The sequence below is a fragment of the Pavona decussata genome, unplaced genomic scaffold, assembly GCF_977016875.1.
Source record: "Pavona decussata unplaced genomic scaffold, jaPavDecu1.1 SCAFFOLD_201, whole genome shotgun sequence".
NCBI lineage: Eukaryota > Metazoa > Cnidaria > Anthozoa > Scleractinia > Agariciidae > Pavona > Pavona decussata.
This window is the reverse complement of record NW_028145609.1, coordinates 264151-286701: the sequence shown is the minus strand read 5'-3', so window position 1 is coordinate 286701 and position 22551 is coordinate 264151. Positions and strand designations below refer to the sequence as shown.

General features: G+C 39.5%; 1 protein-coding gene across 1 annotated transcript in view; it reads right to left on the bottom strand.

The window, feature by feature from the left end:
- Positions 1 to 2221: 2221 nt before the first annotated feature.
- The window catches only part of LOC146461162 (uncharacterized), a 33450-nt gene continuing 13120 nt past the window's right edge, over positions 2222 to 22551 (bottom strand). Inside the window, exons 13-22 of the mRNA XM_085087174.1 lie at positions 22107 to 22229; positions 21415 to 21568; positions 13767 to 13928; positions 13567 to 13644; positions 11407 to 11474; positions 10782 to 10895; positions 6551 to 8774; positions 6276 to 6430; positions 3747 to 5435; positions 2222 to 3201 (exon numbers count right to left, since the gene is read on the bottom strand). Of these exons, the coding sequence (XP_084943300.1) occupies positions 3181 to 3201; positions 3747 to 5435; positions 6276 to 6430; positions 6551 to 8774; positions 10782 to 10895; positions 11407 to 11474; positions 13567 to 13644; positions 13767 to 13928; positions 21415 to 21568; positions 22107 to 22229 (4788 nt within the window). The 3' untranslated portion in view covers positions 2222 to 3180. The remainder of the gene's footprint in view (positions 3202 to 3746; positions 5436 to 6275; positions 6431 to 6550; positions 8775 to 10781; positions 10896 to 11406; positions 11475 to 13566; positions 13645 to 13766; positions 13929 to 21414; positions 21569 to 22106; positions 22230 to 22551) is intronic.

The window sequence follows — 22551 nt, the reverse complement described above, 5'->3', positions numbered from 1 at the left end:
TTAGTTTCACAATGGAATAATACGTATTAACAAGTAATAAAAACGTTCTTTGCAAAAAGACGACCCTTTGCTTACCCTTTCTGAAGAAATAGAAAGGTAGATAAAAAACAGATGAGTAGCGTCCCTGTTCAGTACCGGAGCTGGGTTATTTCACCACTCGTCGTAAGAATAGAAAACTCAGAGAGATGCTGTGATCAAGTGTTAACGGCCTTAGACTCTCAATCTGCCGTAGCGTCATTTTTAATTTCCTCTCTTTCATCAGTAATGTTAATGTTAAGCTCGAAAACTGTTTTGGAAATGTAACATAATGCAAGGAACTTAAGCATCCATTTACAGAGGTATTAGCTTAAAACTGACCAATCACCTTAATTAACTGAAAACATGGTGTATTTAAGAAATGCGCGGATTTGAATAGCTATTTTTCTTTAACGGGACTTTGCTTTTTATTGTCCTTCCCCACCCTGTATACACTCGATTGCAAAAACGTTGACACCAAAAAGCATAAACCATGAACGATGAGACCCGACGCATTTGTGGGTAGTGTTTAAAACTTGGCCCTTGTTGGCTAACTTGGACACTTTAAGGAAACCTTGGACAATTTCCATCATTCACCACGTGCAACTAACTTTGGTTATCAACCGTCACACGACAAAAGATTATTATGCAAATAAATCTAGTACACTTATACCCATAAAGCCACCGGGTCTCATAGTTCACGGTTTATGCTTTTTAGGTGTCAACGTTTTTGCAATCGAGTGTATTATTTTAACTCGGCGAACTGCAATGCAATGTAACAAAATGAGATTAACAAACATCCTTTTTCAGGAGGGTGGAGTGGGGGCATACTTGGAATCTCCTCGTGATTTAGAAACTGGCAATAAGAACCGGTTTCCCTGACATTAACAGCTGGAGAAGCAGGTTTAAGCATGTTTTGAAAGAACTTTTTAGGCCCCAAATGTTTTTTTTTTTTCTTAGTCGAATGTTATCAGCTTTTCTAATCCATCAAATGATGCCATAACCGAGATTCAGGTTACAGAATTAAAGATCACTGCGTAAGGAAGTTTCCGTTATGCACTGTGGTCAAGAAAAATACCTTTCCCCGCCAAAACCAAACAAACAGAAGTTGGAGAAGGAAAGCCTGCGGAAGATACCATTTGATGTTTTTATTGTTCACGCACTCTGAAGGAAGAATTTAAACCCATCACAATTTTTGGAGGTGATACATCAACAACAAGTGCAAGGGTATCATCAGGGGTTCCAAACACCGAGAAACAGATGAAAGCACGAGACCGCTTCGGTCGAGTGCTTTTATTGTTTTGAGGTGTTTGCAAGACCTTATGAAACCCGAAGCGCGAGTTTTTGATGCGACTTTTCAAAGCACCTTTTGTCGTATTGTTTTAATATATTATTGTCTTGTATTGTTTACAAAATTAATATGTAAATTATTCAAAGGCCTGGTCGTGAATTTTATTTTTGGAAGTCATTTTCGCATGTGCTTGTGAGAGATAGATGCAAGTACAGCTAACTCCCGTTTTAGAGTTCAAAGAACAGTGCTAGAAGAGTCTACTTTAGTTAGCGAAACCAGACCAAGTAGCATGAAGTGCAAAGATAAGTGGACGGTAGAAATTTTTCGTAAATGGCAAAGTACTAGAACATTGAAGTTTCTGGATTTAGAAGTTTGAAGCGTTTTCAAAGATTACGATTTAAAGTCGTGTGTTCTGTCCCGTTTCCATAGCAATGAAAATATTAGAGTACGTTACATGGAAAGGGTGCCATATTATGTCTAGATTCCGCCGAGCAGCTACCTGGGACGTATTGATATTACACCCCTGAGTAAAGGTTACAGCGCATTGAAAGAAAGTTCATCATGTGAAGTCTTATAAATCTTTTAAATTCCTCGGCTCTGGTTATCACCGTTTGAAAAATCTGCAACAGACTTAGCTCAGACGACAAAAGAATTTTTGCAGAAACAACCCAATTTCTTGTGAAACGATGAAATTGAATCTTTCTGAAACGAAGTTCTATACAATTTTCATATACTTTTTGCTAGCTCTCCTAGTTTTTGTCAAATAGATATATTGAAAATCCTCATATTTTAAAAACACCGCAAAGCACTATCTGTAACGTTTAAGCCTTCATTCTAGCAGCTTGATTTAAAGTAGCTTTATTAAATGCTTCTTTATTATTGCTTGTTTTCTTACAATTCTTATCTTTAGCAATTATGACTTATGAAATCAATGTCCCCGACAACGTAGAGACTACAATATATTTACATTATTTACAATAAAAGGTAACGATTCCACTTTCTAAAGACGGATAAACATAAATCATGTCATCGATGGCCAAATATTAAGAACTTGTAATAAAATCGCGAAAAGAAATAAACAGTTCCTTACTACGGTCAGCTGTCGCCTTGCGGACAGCTCATTGTTACGGACAGTAGTTAACTTCCTGGCAAAAAAAAATTATAGACGTTTGACTGAAATAAATTCGTGCTATTACGGAATCTGGCTATTAAGGACACTAACTCGCGGTCCCAAGGTTGTCCGCAATAAAGGGAGTTGATTGTATTGGTATCTGACTAATATGGCAGTTGAAATAACAAATAATTTATGACGTAATCACCCAAATTATGAAGAGAAGTCTTCTCTGTTGTTCTTTGGTACTTCTTTTCTTGATAATTGTAGTTTCATAACTAAAGCTTTTCTCTTGCACTGCCAATTTTTTTTCTATCAGTTGTATGTAAACAGCAAAGTAGAAAAATGTAACAAAAAAATAGGCTTAGATACTTCACGCCTTCTTTGACTGTCAAATTCCAATGTTTTTTTCCAACCGAGTGAGGATTTTAGCAAGTCGTAGCCTAGGCAATTTCAACAAAGAATCAATCTAAACGATTACTTTTATCACTAGCGTTTCTCGATGAAAAATCTTCAGAAGATTTTCTCCTGTAAATAGTTCAAAACGTTTCAAAAAGTCCAATCCTCACCTATACACAATTGTAAAAAAAACCGTATGGTAATCTTTGTTCCTTTAATAACGACTTTAAAAGAATCAAAACCACACGATACTCAAAATTTACAAGTATTTACAGTCTATTGCACGAGTTCCTTGCCGTCTTTGTCTTTTCATCATGATTCATGCTAGCCGTCACAAATGATCCATTGGTCTTTTCTTCATTTATTACAGCTTTGTGTTAAGCAGCTATAAAATAAAAACAACAGGGAAGCAAATTTGAGTGACAACAACAAACGTCTGAAATAATTATTCATAATGCTGTTGTAGTGAAGGAGTGTTTTTCTTTTTCTCTTCCCTCTGTAAGGAATTAAGATATTTGCTAGACCGACTTCAACATCGCTGCCTGTGTTATACTCCAATTTCCAAATGGAGACTGCATGGCCTTCAGATTAAACCATCCACGCCCAATCCGTTTCAACTGTCAGCAAAAGAACCACCAAAAGAAAATATTATATCGTACGTCCGCAAAACCAAAATTTTGAAGCGGTCAAGCAAAAATTTTCGAATTGTAAAAAAAATATCTTGAATAATAACAAAAGATTGTAGCTAATCTTCCCAAACCCAAACAGTGAATAGGGAACCTACAGCACTAAAATATTTTCAGACCTTTCGTCGTTTGTCATCAAACCTGGAAGTAACTGGTTTCAAACAGTTAAAAGATATAAGCTGCGAATAAATTTAATGGAAAGCTAATAAATTCTCTTATTTCAAACATTGATCAATGTACTCACAGTGCTGGTCAGATTCTCTTGTTCTCCTAATTCTAGTGTGACGTCATCACCAATGAGTACAAACGGAGCCCAGTACTCCACTTCACTAAACTCGTCAGATTCTCTCATGGATTTCATGGCTTGATTCATGGCTGCACTGGCACTTTCACCTTTCACTAAGTGCTGATAGAATACTTTCATGAACTCCATGGTGGCCTGGTCATCAATCGCCCACAAAGACACCAGAACAGACCGAGCACCAGCACCCAAAAATGCTCGTGCGATGCCAACCACACCCTCAGCCTTAATCTCACCACAAGCACTATGACAGCAACTCAAAACAACCAGTTTTGCTCTCATTTCAGCACTCAGTACATCTTTCATCGTTAAAACGAAGTCTTCGTCGCCAGGAGTCCGTGGTACCGGTGAAGGATTCGGCGCTAAAGCAATTTCTCCTGTTGCCATCCGCCCATGTGCTGCAATATGCACCAAAGCAACCGAAGAGAGACGTTTCAATACTTCATTCTTCGTGGCATGCTCTCCAATGAGTGGCGTAGTGTCAAGTATTCGCCCAATCATCTGCGCTTCTTGTCGTGCGAAAGGCAGTTGCTCAAACGTCGTTCCCTCAAAAGTAACGTCTTGTATCCAAGGATCACCCACGATCAGCGCCCCACTCTTAATGTGGTAATCAGCGGGACAATCTGAGATCAGTTTTAAACTCGTCAGCGATGGAATCACGCGGATTCTAAAAGATTCGCACAGGTACTTTGAATCTGAGTCCATGAATGCAGCAAAAGGAGCCAAACACAATGGACCCTCGGGGACGAATATAACTTCATTCTCAAGTAACAAATCTTGGACAGGACTAATGATGGTCTCGTACAACACACTTAAATCACTATTCAGACGATTAATGGATTGATTTTGTCTCTTCTTGTGAGGGGGACTCTCATCTGAAAGGTTTCCATCTCTATTTTTATCTAGTGAACGATCCTCGCATTTGACAATAGTTCTACCAAAAATTTTCTCCTTTGTGGTACTCATCAAGTTGTCCAAGAACGTTTCCGCATCAAATTGACCAGGAGCGATCTGTTTTCTTCTTAATTGAACGTCCTTTCCTTTCTGAAAAACCCAAAAAATTAGCTCTTGTTTCTCAAGCGCTAAGAAAATTGTACTGGAAGGAAAACCATTCTCAATGTCAGCTATGGTTTCTATTCCTTTTCCAGATTCTTCTCGGTATTGCTTGTATTTATACTTGAACTCAATGAGATCATTCAGAGCCTGTGCACGTCCCTGCTCAGCAGATAAAAGAGCCTCGACAGTTTTGCCTTGCATCAACAACAAACGCCATAAATTAACGTATACAGTTTGGTGCAAATTGCGCAAGCTTATCTTCCAGTCATCGTTAAACGCAAGATCACGCCTTACATCATTCATCGTTTCCACACTGTGTTGATAACATTCTACTGCTTTGAATAAAGATCCCATTGATTGAAAGATGATTCCAAGGTTATTGAGCACTGCGCCAATTGCAACTTTATTTCCCACTTTTCTTGCGATTTCTAAACTTTGCTCAAGGTATTCTTTGGCTTTTTTTAAATCTCCGAGTTTGAGATAAGCGTTGCCGAGACAACCATGCGCTGATCCTTCGTTTGAGACGTGTCCCAGTTTTCTTGAAATCTCTAGTTGTTTTTCATGATACTGTATGGCGTTTTCGGTATCTCCGAGTCCGAGATAATCATTGCCTAGATTACCATATATGGTTCCTTCCAACAACACATTTCCCTCTTTTCTTGCGATTTCTAAGCTTTTTTTGTGGTAGTATATGGCTTGTTTGAGATCTCCGAGCTTGTGATAATCGCAGCCGAGATTACTATACGCCCTTCCTTCACTTGAGGCGTTTCCCACTTTTCTTGCGATTTCTAGGCATTGTTTGTGATAGTAAATGGCTTTTATGTGATTTCCGAGTTCAGAATAATGGCAGCCGAGATTACCATACGCTCTTCCTTCACCTGAGACGTCTCCCACTTTTCTTGTGATTTCTAGGCTTTGTTGCTCGTAGTATACGGCTTTTTTGAGATCTCCGAGCACGTGATAATCGCAGCCGAGACTACTGTACGCTGTTCCTTCACTTGAGACGTCGCCCAATTTTCTTGCGATTTGAAGGCGTTGTTCGTGGTAGTATATGGCCTTTTTGAGATCTCCGAGTGCGTGATAATCGCAGCCGAGATAACCATACGCCTCTCCTTCACCTGAGGCGTTTCCCACTTTTCTTGCGATTTCTAGGCTTTGCTCGTGGTAGTATATGGCTTTTTTGAGATCTCCAAGTGCGTGATAATCGCAGCCGAGATAACCATACGCCTCTCCTTCACCTGAGGCGTTTCCCACTTTTCTTGCGATTTCTAGGCTTTGTTCGTGGTAGTATATGGCTTTTTTGAGATCTTCGAGTGCGTGATAATCGCAGCCGAGATTACGATACGCCATTCCTTCACCTGAGACGTTTCCCACTTTTCTTTCGATTTCTAGGCTTTGTTCCTGGTAGTATATGGCTTTTTGGAGATCTCCGAGTGCGTGATAATCCCTGCCGAGATTACCATACGCCTCTCCTTCACCTGAGACGTCTCCCACTTTTCTTGCGATTTCTAGGCTTTGCTCGTGGTAGTATATTGCTTTTTTGAGATCTCCGAGTCTGTGATAAAGGCTGCCTAGATTGCCATAGGCCACTTCTTCACGTGAGAGGTCTCCCACTTTTCTTGCGACTTCTAGTAATTGTTCGTTGTAGTATATGGCTTTTTTCAGATCTCCGAGTAAGAGATAATCCCTGCCTAGTTTACCATACGCCTTTCCTTCACCTGAGACGTCTCCCACTTTTCTTGCGATTTCTAGGCTTTGTTCGTGGTAGTATATGGCTTTTTTGAGATCTCCGAGTGCGCGATAATCGCCGCCGAGATTACCATACGCCTCTCCTTCACCTGAGACGTCTCCCACTTTTCTTGCGATTTCTAGGCTTTGTTCGTGGTAGTATATGGCTTTTTTGAGATCTCCGAGTGCGTGATAATCGCCGCCGAGATTACCATACGCCTTTCCTTCACCTGAGACGTTTCCCACTTTTCTTGCGATTTCTAGGCTTTGTTCGTGGTAGTATATGGCTTTTTTGAGATCTCCGAGTGCGTGATAATCGCCGCCGAGATTACCATACGCCTCTCCTTCACCTGAGACGTCTCCCACTTTTCTTGCGATTTCTAGGCTTTGTTCGTGGTAGTATATGGCTTTTTTGAGATCTCCGAGTGCGTGATAATCGCCGCCGAGATTACCATACGCCTCTCCTTCACCTGAGACGTTTCCCACTTTTCTTGCGATTTCTAGGCTTTGTTCGTGGTAGTATATGGCTTTTTGGAGATCTCCGAGTGCGTGATAATCCCTGCCGAGATTACCATACGCCTCTCCTTCACCTGAGACGTCTCCCACTTTTCTTGCGATTTCTAGGCTTTGCTCGTGGTAGTATATTGCTTTTTTGAGATCTCCGAGTCTGTGATAAAGGCTGCCTAGATTGCCATAGGCCACTTCTTCACGTGAGAGGTCTCCCACTTTTCTTGCGACTTCTAGTAATTGTTCGTTGTAGTATATGGCTTTTTTCAGATCTCCGAGTAAGAGATAATCCCTGCCTAGTTTACCATACGCCTTTCCTTCACCTGAGACGTCTCCCACTTTTCTTGCGATTTCTAGGCTTTGTTCGTGGTAGTATATGGCTTTTTTGAGATCTCCGAGTGCGCGATAATCGCCGCCGAGATTACCATACGCCTCTCCTTCACCTGAGACGTCTCCCACTTTTCTTGCGATTTCTAGGCTTTGTTCGTGGTAGTATATGGCTTTTTTGAGATCTCCGAGTGCGTGATAATCGCCGCCGAGATTACCATACGCCTTTCCTTCACCTGAGACGTTTCCCACTTTTCTTGCGATTTCTAGGCTTTGTTCGTGGTAGTATATGGCTTTTTTGAGATCTCCGAGTGCGTGATAATCGCCGCCGAGATTACCATACGCCTCTCCTTCACCTGAGACGTCTCCCACTTTTCTTGCGATTTCTAGGCTTTGTTCGTGGTAGTATATGGCTTTTTTGAGATCTCCGAGTGCGTGATAATCGCCGCCGAGATTACCATACGCCTCTCCTTCACCTGAGACGTTTCCCACTTTTCTTGCGATTTCTAGGCTTTGTTCGTGGTAGTATATGGCTTTTTTGAGATCTCCGAGTCTGTGATAAAGGCTGCCTAGATTGCCATACGCCAGTCCTTCACCTGAGACGTCTCTCACTTTTTTTGCGATTTCTAAGCTTTGTTCCTTGTAGTATATGGCTTCTTTGAGATCTCCTAGTGCGTAATAATCGCAGCTGAGATTATGATACGCTGTTCCTTCACCTGAGACGTTTCTCACTTTTTTTGCAATTTCTAGGCTTTGTTCCTGGTAGTATATGGATTTTTTGAAATCTCTTAGTGCGTGATAATCGCTGCCTAGATAACCATACGCCTCTCCTTCACCTGAGAGGTCACCCACTTTTCTTGCGATTTCTAGGCTTTGTTCGTGGTAGTATATGGCTTTTTGGAGATCTCCGAGTGCGTGATAATCGCCGCCGAGATTACCATACGCCTCTCCTTCACCTGAGACGTTTCCCACTTTTCTTGCGATTTCTAGGCTTTGTTCGTGATAGTATATGGCTTTTTTGAGATCTCCGAGTTTGTGATAATCGATGCTTAGATTACGATACGCCATTCCTTCACTTGAGACGTCTCCCACTTTTTTTGCGATTTCTAGGCGTTGTTCCTGGTAGTATATGGATTTTTTGAAATCTCCATGACTGTGATGAATGCTCCCAAGTACACAATAAAGCATCTTTTCTTGTAATTTGTCTCCCATTTCCTTTGCAATTTTGAGGTCTCGCTCATAACATTGTAGGATAGCTTGGAGATTTCCGGGGATGTTATTTCCAGAATCACAGCTTTCTCCGCAGTTTTCGTTTGCATTTCTTACAGTTTTGACATAAAAGGTGCCTCCTTCCTGTCAAACATACACAAAACTGTTTGGAAACAATCTGACTCTAATTATCGACGCTATTACTTGAGCTAATCGAATGAATGGTAATCAGAAACGTGGTCTGCTGATCATGTGATCAAAACTGCTGTTGAAATGTTGAAAGGCTGTCAAATAATATAAAACTTAACCCTATCTAGAAGGGAATGTTTTTCGTCTTCTGGGGCCGGGGAGGAAACAAGGTAATTTTTCTCCTTTTTAAAACTCCCACGGTTCTTTTAGATATACGGAGAGGACTGTTTAACATGCAACTACATAACAGACGGACGTACTAGTTATACGCAGTTTTATTCTATCGGCGAAACTAGACATATCACTCATCATGGCTTTAACTCTAAAAACGTCAACCGCTGCCACAAAATTATATAGGAGAAACAAAACGACGACTTTAAAGGGAGAGTTTCACGGTTCGGCGCATGCGCGAGCGAAAACGTAAGCGCTGTCAAGCCAATTGTTTTTGGACCAATTAGAAGCGAGTACACAACACCGGCGGGATACGGCGGGCAAATCTTATAACTTGCTGGCATAAAAATAAAACTGACCGGCCAGTGTTTCGGTCACGTTCCAGAAAGAAACAAAAAGGCTGTCTATTTAAAACACATGAGGATTTTTGCAGCGCCGCTTCTTGAATGTCCCATCACATTCAAGAAATGCCAGAACTTTTGCGAACGTATACGGTTTTATTTTAGTACAATGTCGATATCTCGCGGCATCGACCTTTTTTTATTACGCGCGGTTCAAAAAGCCAAGAAGCTCCCTCAAACTTACGTACTTAAATCCAGTATTTCATCAGCATTCAATGATAAACTTACTATAGTGTGTACGCTCGATAGCCTGATTTTATTAGAGCAGCGAGAGGGCGAAGAACGAGAAATCCGCAAGCTTCAAGAAGCGATGCGACCGTTTAGTAACAACAACACTGAGCGTCCTTCCGAGATGCTGGAATGCATTTGAGAAAACTCTGCCATGGTGGCAAATCAAAACCGCGTTTGCCATTCGCAATGACCATACTTTTATAGATAAATGAATACCCTACAATAGTTTTTGTAGTTTGCCGCAAATCTTTTGGATTTTTTTTCTACTGCCCGCTATGCGAGCCCGCTAATAGACGACTACAACTAGCTCGCACATTTGATCTCATATTTATTCGCTTCGCGTCTCACTGTTGTACAATTTTTTTCCATCCAAAGCAAAACACTGATGTTTGATGCTGTTTGTCCTTCGAATTCTCCGTTTTTGACAGTTGACTTCCATATGAACAAACAGACGTCTCCTTGCCGATCCATCGACAAAAATGTCGTTTTCGGATGCTAAAACACTTTTAACCTTACAAAAATCGAACTTATATTTACAACAGGAATCAAAGATTATAAAAAGTGAAGAACGAAGAGCGGATGATCCAAATTCGGGCGCGATTTCGACAGATTATCCCACCACAAGCTCGCATCGAATTTATTGCGACCCGTACAATTTATTTTTTAGCCGGTCTGCTCGCGCATGCGCTTGACCGTGAAACTCGGCCTTTAAATAACGTTGTAAGGAACATCACGGACGACTACAGTCTTAGAACATTTTCTTTCTAACGACTATAACGCTTCTGACATGTTACTTATTCCTCTCGGACTCATCAAATCGAATCGTGACATTGTACGCAAAGCTAGGGAGCCGAAACTTTTCGACAGAGAACAAACTCTCGAACCCCTAGGTCTTAATATGAATAGTTCAACCAGTGGAAGCCAAACCAAAACCAATCATGCCTTGGTGGCTCGCGTTTTCTCGCGTTTGCCTCCGGTTGCATAAGTTTGTTTTGAATTCTGATTGGTTCATGTGCCACTTTCGTCTTTTGTGATTGGTCAGAGTAATTACTTTACTTTTGATTTTACGACACTCCATCTACTGTAATGTTCCATAAGTGTTGCCACTTCAACTTGCTTTCATAACCAATGATCACTGAATTGTTGTTTATCAACTTACTGTTTGTCTCTCTGACCAATCCTTCGCTTCCTCTTTTCCATTAGCCTTCAGCTTGTTTTGCTGTTTTACCGACCTGCTTCTTAATTCCAATAACTTCTGGTTGTTCTTGTCAATCTTAAATTAGTCAAGATTCGCTCGTACGTGCACAATAAATGTTCTAAAAGATTTCGAGAACGCTTAAACGGAATACCGATAATATTTAGTGGTTATTACCTAGATTAAAATTTTCGTAACCAGGTCTATGGTCATTGACTTATAAAACGTTACATACGCGGTTCAGTGTACCAAGCTACGTTTCAAACTAACACACTTGGCTTTTTTCATTGAAAGCTAGCAGAGGCCTAAAGAAAGATTCAAGACATGTTTTGAAAGCCTGCAACGTGGTCAACGAGAAGCGGTTAATTTAGAGAGCACTTGTAAATGTCAAATAATCAATGTCCCTGTTGCCCATAGTAAGATCTTTCTTGGAGTACCACATTTAGTAACAAAACCGCTTATGCCATAACAAACGTCACAATCGTAAATACATTTATCCTGCCATTAGTCAAGTCTCTGTTATTTCAATGTTGTAAAACTGTGAAATATCTATTTTTATTTTCATTTGTTAGTGTACAGTGAAGGATACTGCTAATCCCTTATCACACCACGTGATGGCTTCCTCAAACTGATTCAGCTGAACACAAGCATTTGCTCCTGTCAATACAAAATGACATCATTTTGTCCTTTTAGTCGACCCATTTTAGAACAGCATCATGGCTCCACGAATCAGTTACAAAATACGATAAGTACCGTGGCAAAACTTTCCCCTTCTTTATGATATACATGCAATTTCACACAATAAATTGAAGAACTAATTGTCTTTAAAAAGTCAACCCAAACAACACACTTAACAAATCAGTGAACAAAATATAATTATAGTTTAGACTGGGCTTTTTTTTTCTTCTCTGGCTTTTATACTACGCAAGTATAACAGCTGTGAAAATGAGGCTTAGAGGATAGATAGTACGTCCAAAGTTGTTTCTTTAAGGAACAAAGCAACAAGAAATGATGACGTCATACGCCTTGTTTATTGCGTCATGATTGCAAAATGGCAGCCATATCGAATCTTTATCTTAGATTTCTGCATTTCTCCAAAACTTCAGGAAAGCACCGAAATTGAACGAAAAGCAATCAAAACCAAAAAAAGGAACACAAACATGAGCTAAAACATAAAAGTTAGAGAACAAAATATATATTTTGTTCATTTCCAGAACGGCTTTCTATTTTCTGAAAAATTGTTGGTCAAGCTTGGTTGCCATGTTAACAACAAAGTAGCCTGAGTATCAGGCTTTTCGGGGAGGGGGGGGGGGGGGGGGAGAGGGGGAAGAGAGAAAGGGGAAAGGGGAAGAAAAGCCTGACACAGAAGCATTGAGACGAGTATTCCGCCCCCTCGATGAGCATGACGCTTCGCCGTAAACAGTAGCCAATCAAAATAACTTCCGGTCATGCAACTGTCATGTCGGCGATGACCGCTGTGAGAGATATGAATTGAAGTTACACAGACAGCTCCATTGTAAAAGACTCTCCAAACAAAATATTTTCTGTTGAGCACCACTGAGCAGAATTCGCGACTAGATACAGCTTCATTACAGGAGGAAAATACAAATCTCACAGTTCAGAACAGCAAGAAGTGATGACAACAACGCAGCCGTAACTAATCAAAAGACAAATAGCCGTGATAAGACACACAAGATCTCAGCTACGAAAACAAATAGGCGGCCGGATAAAGATTATTAAACAGTTCAAATCCTTATTAGAGAGGCTGTACTGTCACCGGACGCACTGAAACAAGCCAAACGTACCAAACCCAAATAAAATGCCTCGAAGGGTATAAGAACGACGGTTGCAGAACAGGCCGCAGCACTCGTAACCCAGAAATGACAGAAATGACCTTTGATATCATTATACAAAACATGCGACAGTTGCATTGTTTAGTCTATCATGATAATTTTTGTTTCCGGCGGTGTGACGTAGCCTTTTGTGTTTCGTCCAATCAGCGCCAACGTCCAAAATTCGGACGTTCGACACAAGCCTCAAAAAGGATTTGTGTCAGGCCTTCCTCTCCTCTTCTCCCCTTTCCCCTCCCCCCTCCCCTCTCCTTCCCCACTCCCCTTAGGAAGGCCTGATACTCAGGCCAACAACAAAGTTAACTTACACTGACGATCACATGACATTTTTTCCAGATAAATTCCTGAAAAATTCCTCTTAATGTCTCAATTAAGGACGGTGCCTACTAATACAGGGGTATTTGTGCGCAGTTAATTACTATGCGGGGAAAGCAGATCTTAGCAAGGGCTATTGGAATCCAAAGAAATAATTAGGGAACAATAATTCTAGAAATAGCTAAAATACAAAGCACTCTATGGCATTGTTTATCAAATTGAACCTTTATTATCTCTGAAAAAATGCAAGGTTACCCAAATTGTCTTTTTAGAGTCCAAGGGCACTTGCTAAGTTTTGCTTTCTCGGCATAGTCTTGAACCGCGGAAAAAAATATCTCTGTATTAGTAGACACCGCCCATAGGAAACCCGAGTATCTTGAGTTGCGTAGAACGTATGCGCAGAAACAAAAGTAGACATCGTCCTTTAGCTGAGTGACACTTAAAATTATTTAATTATTCAGAATTAGATGACAAGTTACCAGGAAAGAATATAATTTCAAATATAAAGCATGCCCCAGCTACACGTTTCTTAATCTTTTGTTAAGAATGGCAACGTTGTCGCCATTTCCTTTAGTGACTCTCACCTGTAACAATCACTTTGACATAAGACGGTTGAACGTCCGTGGCAGTCTTTGCATCAATCAAAGAATCATGGAAGTTACCTGCGCGAAGATCAATGAAAGAAATATATGTTGTTAATGAACGCATTATTAACAGAAATAAGTCCTATTTTTGTGGAAAAATATTAAGTTGACAAAACTGGGAAAACTTCAAAACTTCTCACCCAGATTAAAATGGGTCGCTGCTCTGTTGCCGTAAAGTTTGGCGTTTACTTTTTCATCCTTGCAGTTCACTTTGATTCCTTTGGTGTAAAGCAATATGGCATTGCTGAAATCTTTCTTCCTGAATTCATGATTACCCTCATTCTTGAAGAGCTCCGCTTTTGCTAAAAAAGAAAAAAAGCACTTGTGTCTATTTCTTTACCGAATAAATGTTTAAAAAATGTCTTCATTGGAAAATACTACGGCAGTTTTCCCAGTAAAGGTGCTACTAGTGCAGTTTCGGTAACTTGTTTCTTAATTATACGACTCAGACGTACTGTAAGTCAGCTACTTTATGTCTTAATTTCTTTTCAGGACCGCGTTATGAAAGCCTTATTGAGTACCTGGGGTCAGATTCGGAAAGATCATCTAATTTTACATTATCCAAATCATTGTTCCATTGCAAAAGTCTGTTTTCTCTTTAACGTGCCTATGAAGTAAAACATTTTTTGCGTTTTTTTAAAGTTTACCATGTCTTAATTACAAAATAATAAAAGAAATGCGCTAGAAAAACAATAACGTGCTTTTTTAGTCGTACAAAGTAGCCTAAAATGAGAAAAATAGTGTCCCGGCGACTGGGAACTAGTTTAGCGTTTGATGACGTAGGAAATGCCTCAGAGATTTGTTTACAACACATCTCGCCTTCTTGTTACACATAATTTCCCAATATTTTTATCGCAAAAATTTTCGTGTTCAAGGTTTCCCCCACCCCCCCCCCCCATCCCCCCCGCCCCCACTAAAAAAATGTCGGACAATGACGAAGTAATGTCCATTACCGAAACTTTTCCAACGGATTTCTGAAAGAGTCAAGCGATTCAGGCAAAATGGAAGTTGTTGCAATCGTTTGACCCGATGCGGATCATACTGGCGCCAAACAGCTCAAGAATAAGTCGAGGACGAAGATCAAGATGGCCTTACCGTTACCGCTCTGCGCGCTCAATTCGAAGGCGACGTTTTAGTCAATGATTGTTTAGTACTCGGATATATTTGCCGAAAAAAAAAAAAGACAAAGAATTTCGTACTTTGCTGAAAATTGTCTCTTCAAACTCGATTTTGTTCGATCTGAGAATGCAAGAGAGCACAGATGCTGCAAATGGAAATTGCACAGGCCCGTCCAAAACTCACTTTTGATGGACGTAATAGGCTTTAAAAGTCAGATCGAGCGCCTTAACTCACAAAGCCTAATGAATTTTCTGCGATGACCAACAGGATGGCCCTTACGCAAGATCTTAATTTGAGGTTGACAGACCCGGCTAAGTGACTCCCGCTGTATATCCGTTGTGTTGATAAAAGCCTTTGTATAGTTTTGATTTCTTGTATAAGAGATTGATCGTGGGAGGAAATGATCAAAAATACTGAATGGAGGTTTTCTTACCGTTCGTTAGGATAAGTTTTCAATATGCATAACAATGTGTATGCTACAATTCCCGGGTACAATTTTAGCTCTGTGGCATTTGTTTAAGTTTATCGGCTCGAATTAAGCAAGATTTCTGGGAGCGCTAAATAAATGTTATCTGCCAAGACTAAGGAACCCTCGATTTCTCTACGGGTGACTTCATGCTTATGCTATTTAACTGCAGTAAGATTGCAGGATGTTTGTTTATCACGGATATGAGAATGTAATATATCCACACAGCTGATCATCGTTGTCTTTCGCTTTTAAGAGCGACTCTCTATAGGGACCAAGTGAGATTGAAAAAATGTGGCACAAGGTTGGAAAAATGGACCCCTTGATATTTCGTCCAGAGATAACCTATGGTATGCTAAGAATCGTGATATAAGTTCTAGGTTCTAGAGTTTTTACATTTTTGAGAAAATTACGAAAAACCGTCGACAACCGGTGAAGCCGAAAAATCACAGGAATGAGGTCAAATTTCATGATCAGATAATCGAACTCGCGTGAAGGCGCATAGCAAATTATGGTTTTTCTTAGTTTATAATGTTAATCAGGAGGTATTGCTAAGCTGCTTTGATGATAGTTTAGACTTACAATTGTAATTCCGAATTTCTGGGGAGCAAGCGAAGAGAACCGAAATTTGTAGACTTTGAAAATCAAAAATTCCATACCATTTTCAAACATCTCAAAACATACTCGGTATTATGTAGAATTCTTTCAAAATTCAATTCTAGCAAGTAAAAGAGCTGTTTGTGAACGTGATATAATTTTTTTCTTGGCAAAAGTTATTTGTGAGGTGAGCGGCCCCATGCAAGTTGACCCAATTTGACCTTTCGAGATCTTGTTTAACCAGGAAATGTAAACAATTCTACTATCCTTAGCTCGCTTTCTAAGCAAACCATTGTAAAACCCTGCCATTTCCCATTAAAACTACCCAGTTAACCTGAGATAATACTTCAGTTACAGCTTACCTTCCAAATGGGTGTTTGAAGGCAAATAATTTTGATGTTCTTCGATAATTTTCCCGTGTCTTGCTGCCGTGCTTAGCCACCGGCCTTTTCATCACTACGGCATTTTCTAAGCGTCACCTTTCTCTGGGTTGTGTAATATTTTTGCAGGACCTGGATTCATGTCTTGCATATAAGGCATCCTCTGGTTATCTAATGAGTTTTGTATTGAATATTTCTAATGAAAAGAGGCAAGAAAGTGAAGGAACTAATTGAACTGAAAAACAGAGGCAGATCGATGTCACGCAATCTTTACATCCAAGTGAGCACGTGCCGCAAATACATCCGCGTGGATATTTTTGTCTTGCTCTTGCTCATTTCTTCATTTTCTTCCTTACTAGCATACAATGTTTTCCTTTTGATTTTTTGTAACTTTTTTATTTGTAAGCACAATCCTATTTCGAAGGAGAGTTCTTTGTATGCAATACTTTGAGTCGGTGTATATACACGCAACACATTTACTTTTCCCATTTATTTCTAGTGACTGTGCAACAAACTAGAAATCCTATCTAGTTTTAGCTCCAAAAGTCAAATGCCTGGGAAGGTCCATTGCTAATGATTTCCTAAAGCAGAAGAAAGGGAATAGTAATATATATCTGAAAAAGGGCTAGTTACTGGCCGCAAAGCGAGTTTTTGTAATTTGTATTAATTGTACTTACCAATTTGCCTATGGAAGGTGTACACGCCAATGGGTCCCCTTCGTGGCGCATCTAACTTTTTAGGAGTTATATGTTCAACAAGATACCTTTTGATGCAAAAGTAGACGCACGCTTTTATATGATTCTCCAAAAATATCCCTTTGGAAACTGAAAATAATTTGCTTTTGGGTTCGCACAAGACATGTTTCTTTCCGCACGAGCAAAGAGCACGTAAAACTGTTTTGAGAGTTGCCATCGAGAGAGATCTTTTTTTTAAGTTTAAAACCGATAATTACCGAACACAAATAGATCTGTGGCAAACGGTTTGTTTACCTCTACAAAAAAGATTCTAAATATCGAATTCTCACGGCGTTCGAGCTGTGATCTTCGATCGCTCGCCCGATAAGCGAAGCTAGCACGTTCGAGGCTCCTAACTTTTTTTAAATTCGGCAAACCTTACTAAGCGGACAAACTCCACTGGATTAAAATCTTTACAACTTTACAAAGATATGTACAGGAAAATGAGTTTAGGTCTTTTTAAGTGTATTGTATAACCTTGAGCGCTCACGTTGTAAAAAAAAAAAATTTGAAATCAAACATTATTTACAATTCGGCATTCCGAGTAATTAGGACGCATGTGTTTACTTCTGCCGAAATTGAGTCATTTGCTCTGCGTCATTGGAAGATGGAGAGAAATTGCTCATTTCAGCGGCTAGTTGGTAGCCAAAGCGGTCAAAAGCAAATGACTCAATTTCGGCAGAAGTAAACACATGCGTCCTAATTACTGTTGCCGAATCGTAAATAGTGTTTGATTTTCAAAGGAATTTTTTTTTTTTTTGACAAAGTAAGCGCTCAAGGTTATACAATGCACTTTAAAAGACCTAAACTCATTTTCCTGCACATATCTTTGTAAGTTGAAAAGATTTTAATCTAGTGGAGTTTGTCCGCGTAATACGGTTTGCCCAATTTAAGAAAAAGTTAGCCGGGAGCCTCGCACGTGCTACGTAGCTTTGCTTATCGGGCAAACGATCAATAAGTGAGAATTCTATATTTAGAACCTTTTTAATAGAGGTAAACAAACCGTTTGCCACAGATCTCTCTCGATGGCAACTCTCAAAACAGTTTTACGTGCTCTTTACTCGTGCAAAAAGAAACATGTCTTGTACTGTGCGAACCCAAAAGCAAATCATTTTCAGTTTCCAAAGGGATAGTTTTCGAGAATCATATAAAAGCGTGCGTCAACTTCTGCATCAAAAGGCACCTCAACCTCAAACGTCTTCAAATATGGAGAATATGACTTCCCCGGACAGCAATAACAAAGAGCCTTACAGAGGCGTCCCATCCAGGCCAAAGTCACGGGTTCAGTGAGCAGTGTGGGGGGGGGGGGGGGGGGGGGAGGACATTAAACACTAACAGAAACAACGCTAAACATTTTACATATTCTTGTCAGCAAATTCGAGTCTACGACAAATAGAAAACTTCGTCAATTATCCGGGAGATTACAGACATAAATCTGGAGACCAGAAGATCTGGAGATTACAGACATAAATCTGGAGATCGGGAGATAAGGTTCAAAATCTGGAGACTCCCGGATTATCCCGGAGAGTTGACAGCCCTGCCTTTTTGAAATAAATGTGATGCGGTATATTTCCAGCCTGGTGAATGAATGAGAATGGTGAATTATTCTAGAAAGTGACACAGGCATACTCGGAAATAAGAAATCCGAGTGCTCCTATCAGGAGTCGAACCTAAGACCTTCCTATTAGTAGTTCGGATGCTGCACCACTGAGCTACAGGAGACTCGTGGGAGCTAAGACCATTAAACTAGGTTCACGGGAAAAACATCCTGCATACTGCTAGGATTTGAATGTCGAACGTGTCGTATATGAAATAAATGTGATGGTATATTTCCAATACAAAATATTAACGGCAGACTGATCCCAACGAGGGAGGTGACGAGCTTGATAGAACAAACGACAAAAGCTAGAATAACTGAAATATGTTTGTTTTTTAAAAAAACAAATTTTTGCCCGATATTTCGGTTTGCAATACAAACCTTCCTCGTATTCATTGGTATATTTCCAGCCTGGTGAATGAATGAGAATGATAAATTATTCTAGAAAGTGACACAGGCATACTAGGAAAAAAGAAATCCGAGGAGCACTCGGATTTCTTTTTTGCGAGTGTGCCTGTGTCACTTTCTAGAACAATTCATCATTCTCAAAACGTATCTTGTCGAACATAATCCTAAAAAGTTAGATACGCCACAAAGGGGACCTATCTGCCATGGGCAAATCGGTAAATACAATTAATACAAATTACAAAAACTCGCTTTGCGGCCAGTAACTAGCCCTTTTTCAGATATATATTACTATTCCCTTTCTTCTGCTTTAGGAAATCATTAGCAATGGACCTTCCCAGGCATTTGACTTTTAGAGCTAAAACTAGATAGGATTTCTAGTTTGTTGCACAGTCACTAGAAATAAATGGGAAAAGTAAATGTGTTGCGTGTATATACACCGACTCAAAGTATTGCATACAAAGAACTCTCCTTCGAAATAGGCTTGTGCTTACAAATAAAAAAGTTACAAAAAATCAAAAGGAAAACATTGTATGCTAGTAAGGAAGAAAATGAAGAAATGAGCAAGAGCAAGACAAAAATATCCACGCAGATGTATTTGCGGCACGTGATCACTTGGATGTAAAGATTGCGTGACATCGATCTGCCTCTGTTTTTTAGTTCAATTAGTTCCTTCACATTCTTGCCTCTTTTCATTAGAAATATTCAATACAAAACTCAGTAGATACCCAGAGGATGCTTTATATGCAAGACATGGATCCAGGTCCTACAAAAATATTGGACAACCCAGAAAGAGGTGACGCTTAGAAAATGCCGTACTGATGAAAAGGCCGGTGGCTAAGCACGGCAGCAAGACACGGGAAAATTAGCGAAGAACATCAAAATTATTTGCCTTCAAACACCCATTTGGAAGGTAAGCTGTAACCGAAGTATTATCTCAGGTTAACTGGGTAGTTTTAATGGGAAATGGCAGGGTTTTACAATGGTTTGCTCAGAAAGCGAGCTAAGGATAGTAGAATTGTTTACATTTCCTGGTTAAACAAGATCTCCTCGAAAGGTCAAATTGGGTCAACTTGCATGGGGCCGCTCGCCTCACAAATAACTCTTGCCAAGAAAAAAATTATATCACGTTCACAAACAGCTCTTTTACTTGCTAGAATTGAATTTTGAAAGAATTCTACATGATACCGAGTATGTTTTGAGATGTTTGAAAATGGTATGGAATTTTTGATTTTCAAAGTCTACAAATTTCGGTTCTCTTCGCTTGCTCTCCAGGAATTCAAAATTACAATTGTAAGTCTAAACTATCATCAAAGCAGCTTAGCAATACCTCCTGATTAACATTATAAACTAAGAAAAACCATAATTTGCTATGCGCTTTCACGCGAGTTCGATTATCTGATCATGAAATTTGACCTCATTCCTGTGATTTTTCGGCTTCACCGGTTGTCGACGGTTTTTCGTAATTTTCTCAAAAATGCAAAAACTCTAGAACCTAAAACTTATATCTCGATTCTTAGCATACCATAGGTTATCTCTGGACGAAATATCAAGGGGTCCATTTTTCCGACCTTGTGCCGCCCCTCACGCGGTGGTTAGGGAAAGTTGCTCTAAAGAGCTATGGCTTGAATCTTTCCTGTGAATTCGGGAAAACCGAATCTACTTCTGCCGTCAATTTTCGTCTCTTGGGAAGAAATGTATACTTATTCTCAGCATGCCATTTTTTTTCGCACAGTTTGTTATATTGGAGGTACCAGCCGCATAATAAGTCGCCGAGATCGAAGAACTCCCTTCGCCGCCATGACACTCTTGTGTTCTAAAGTATTTTCTACGTCACAATCTTGTAATACGATCGTTTTGGCCGCGCACAACATGGAGACACGTTCCGACGCTAAATTCGAACCTTTCAGGGATCATAATTGCGGATTGAGAAGGTTTTGTTCAGTAAGACCAACATATTCAGACCAAGAAATTCATAAACTAACAAACCGTGACAATTTTTTTTTTGTTACTTCATAGCAACTTTAACAATAGAGCTTTTTTCGAGGGAATACTTAAGGTACATCTTAACTTAGAAGGGCCTCGTGGATTTGGCCCGTGACCCTTTGGGTTACTGTACATCCAAAACTGTTTCGTTTGGCGTCCATAAAGTGAGACGATGACGTAATATAACGTTATGTCGTTCTAATTAAGTCCTTCATTCTCCACAGCCACTATTTTGGACTTCTACATAAAACGCCAAATAATTTTAACAAAAAAAACAATCACAACCTACAAAGGAATGATAAAGCTAGAGTGGTATATGATGTACAAGAAAAAATTGAGACTCACTTTTATAATAAGAGGTCACAAATTCACTGTCAGTGATGGGAGGGTTAAGAGGGGAAGCAAACCCCTCTCACCCTCCCCCAACCATCAATTAAGAACACTCGCTAAGAACTAATTCTTCTTTGACCACAGAATTCCTATATAGTTGTCAAAAAGTCTCACCTCTTAAAGTGCTTTGATCCTCAGTGTCCAGTTCTGTGCCCGTTGTATCGTCAGATTGATTTGCACCAACCTTTCCACCTGTATCTTGTGTTTTTTTCTGTGCTTTCATGGACAGGCTCCTTAATTCCAACAATTTCTGGTTGTTCTTTTCAATCTTAAATTAGTCAAGAATTTGAATATGAGCAAACCAATGTTATGGAGGAATTAAAGAACCCTTACAAGGAACACCGAAAATATAGATTGGTTATTACCTAGATTAAAATGATCGTAACCAAGTTTGACACTGACTTTACAAACATAACGTACGAGGTTCAGTGTACCAAGCTATGTTCCGACCTAACAAACACGGCCTTTTTTTTATTTAAAACGAGAAACAAAAATCAAATGGCCAAATAGAGATTTAAAAATATTTTTTAAAGCTTGCCGTGTTACGAAACAGAAACAGTAACTTTCGAGAGAACTCGTAAATGTCAAAATAGCAAAGTTCAAATACCCCGTATTTAGATCCCTTTTGGAGTACCACTGTTCATAACAAAGTCTATTATGTTACATACAAAACGACGTCACAATCAGAGTATTTCACCTTAATTAGTTCATCCTTGCCAATAGGCAAATGTCTGTTATTTTAAACGGTTTGAAAAGTGTAAAATATCTACTTTTATTTTCATCTGTTACTGAACAGTAAAGGATACTGCTAATCCCTTATCACACCAGGTGATGGCCTCCTCAAACTGATTTAGCTGAACACAAGTATTTGCTCCTATTAAAACAAAATGACATTTGTTTGACATTTCAGTTGATCCAGATTTAGAACACTATTATACACTCCACGAATTAGTTACAAAATATATTAACTACTGTGACAAAACTTTCTCCTTCCGATAAAAAAAAATCACGCGTTAAAGAACTGGTTTCCTTCACAAATCTGGCCAATCAACAGAATGGCAAATCAGTGAACATAACCTGATTATAGTTTAATTAATTCTCGTCTAATTGTTGCAAAATAATCGACACAGATCTTACAGTTTTTTGTTTTTGTTTTTTTTATCCCTAAAAGCTTTTCTCATCTTTGATTCCGATTGTTTTAAGCTGGGCGACAATTGTTTTATCCTTCATTATTAGATGACACCTAACAAC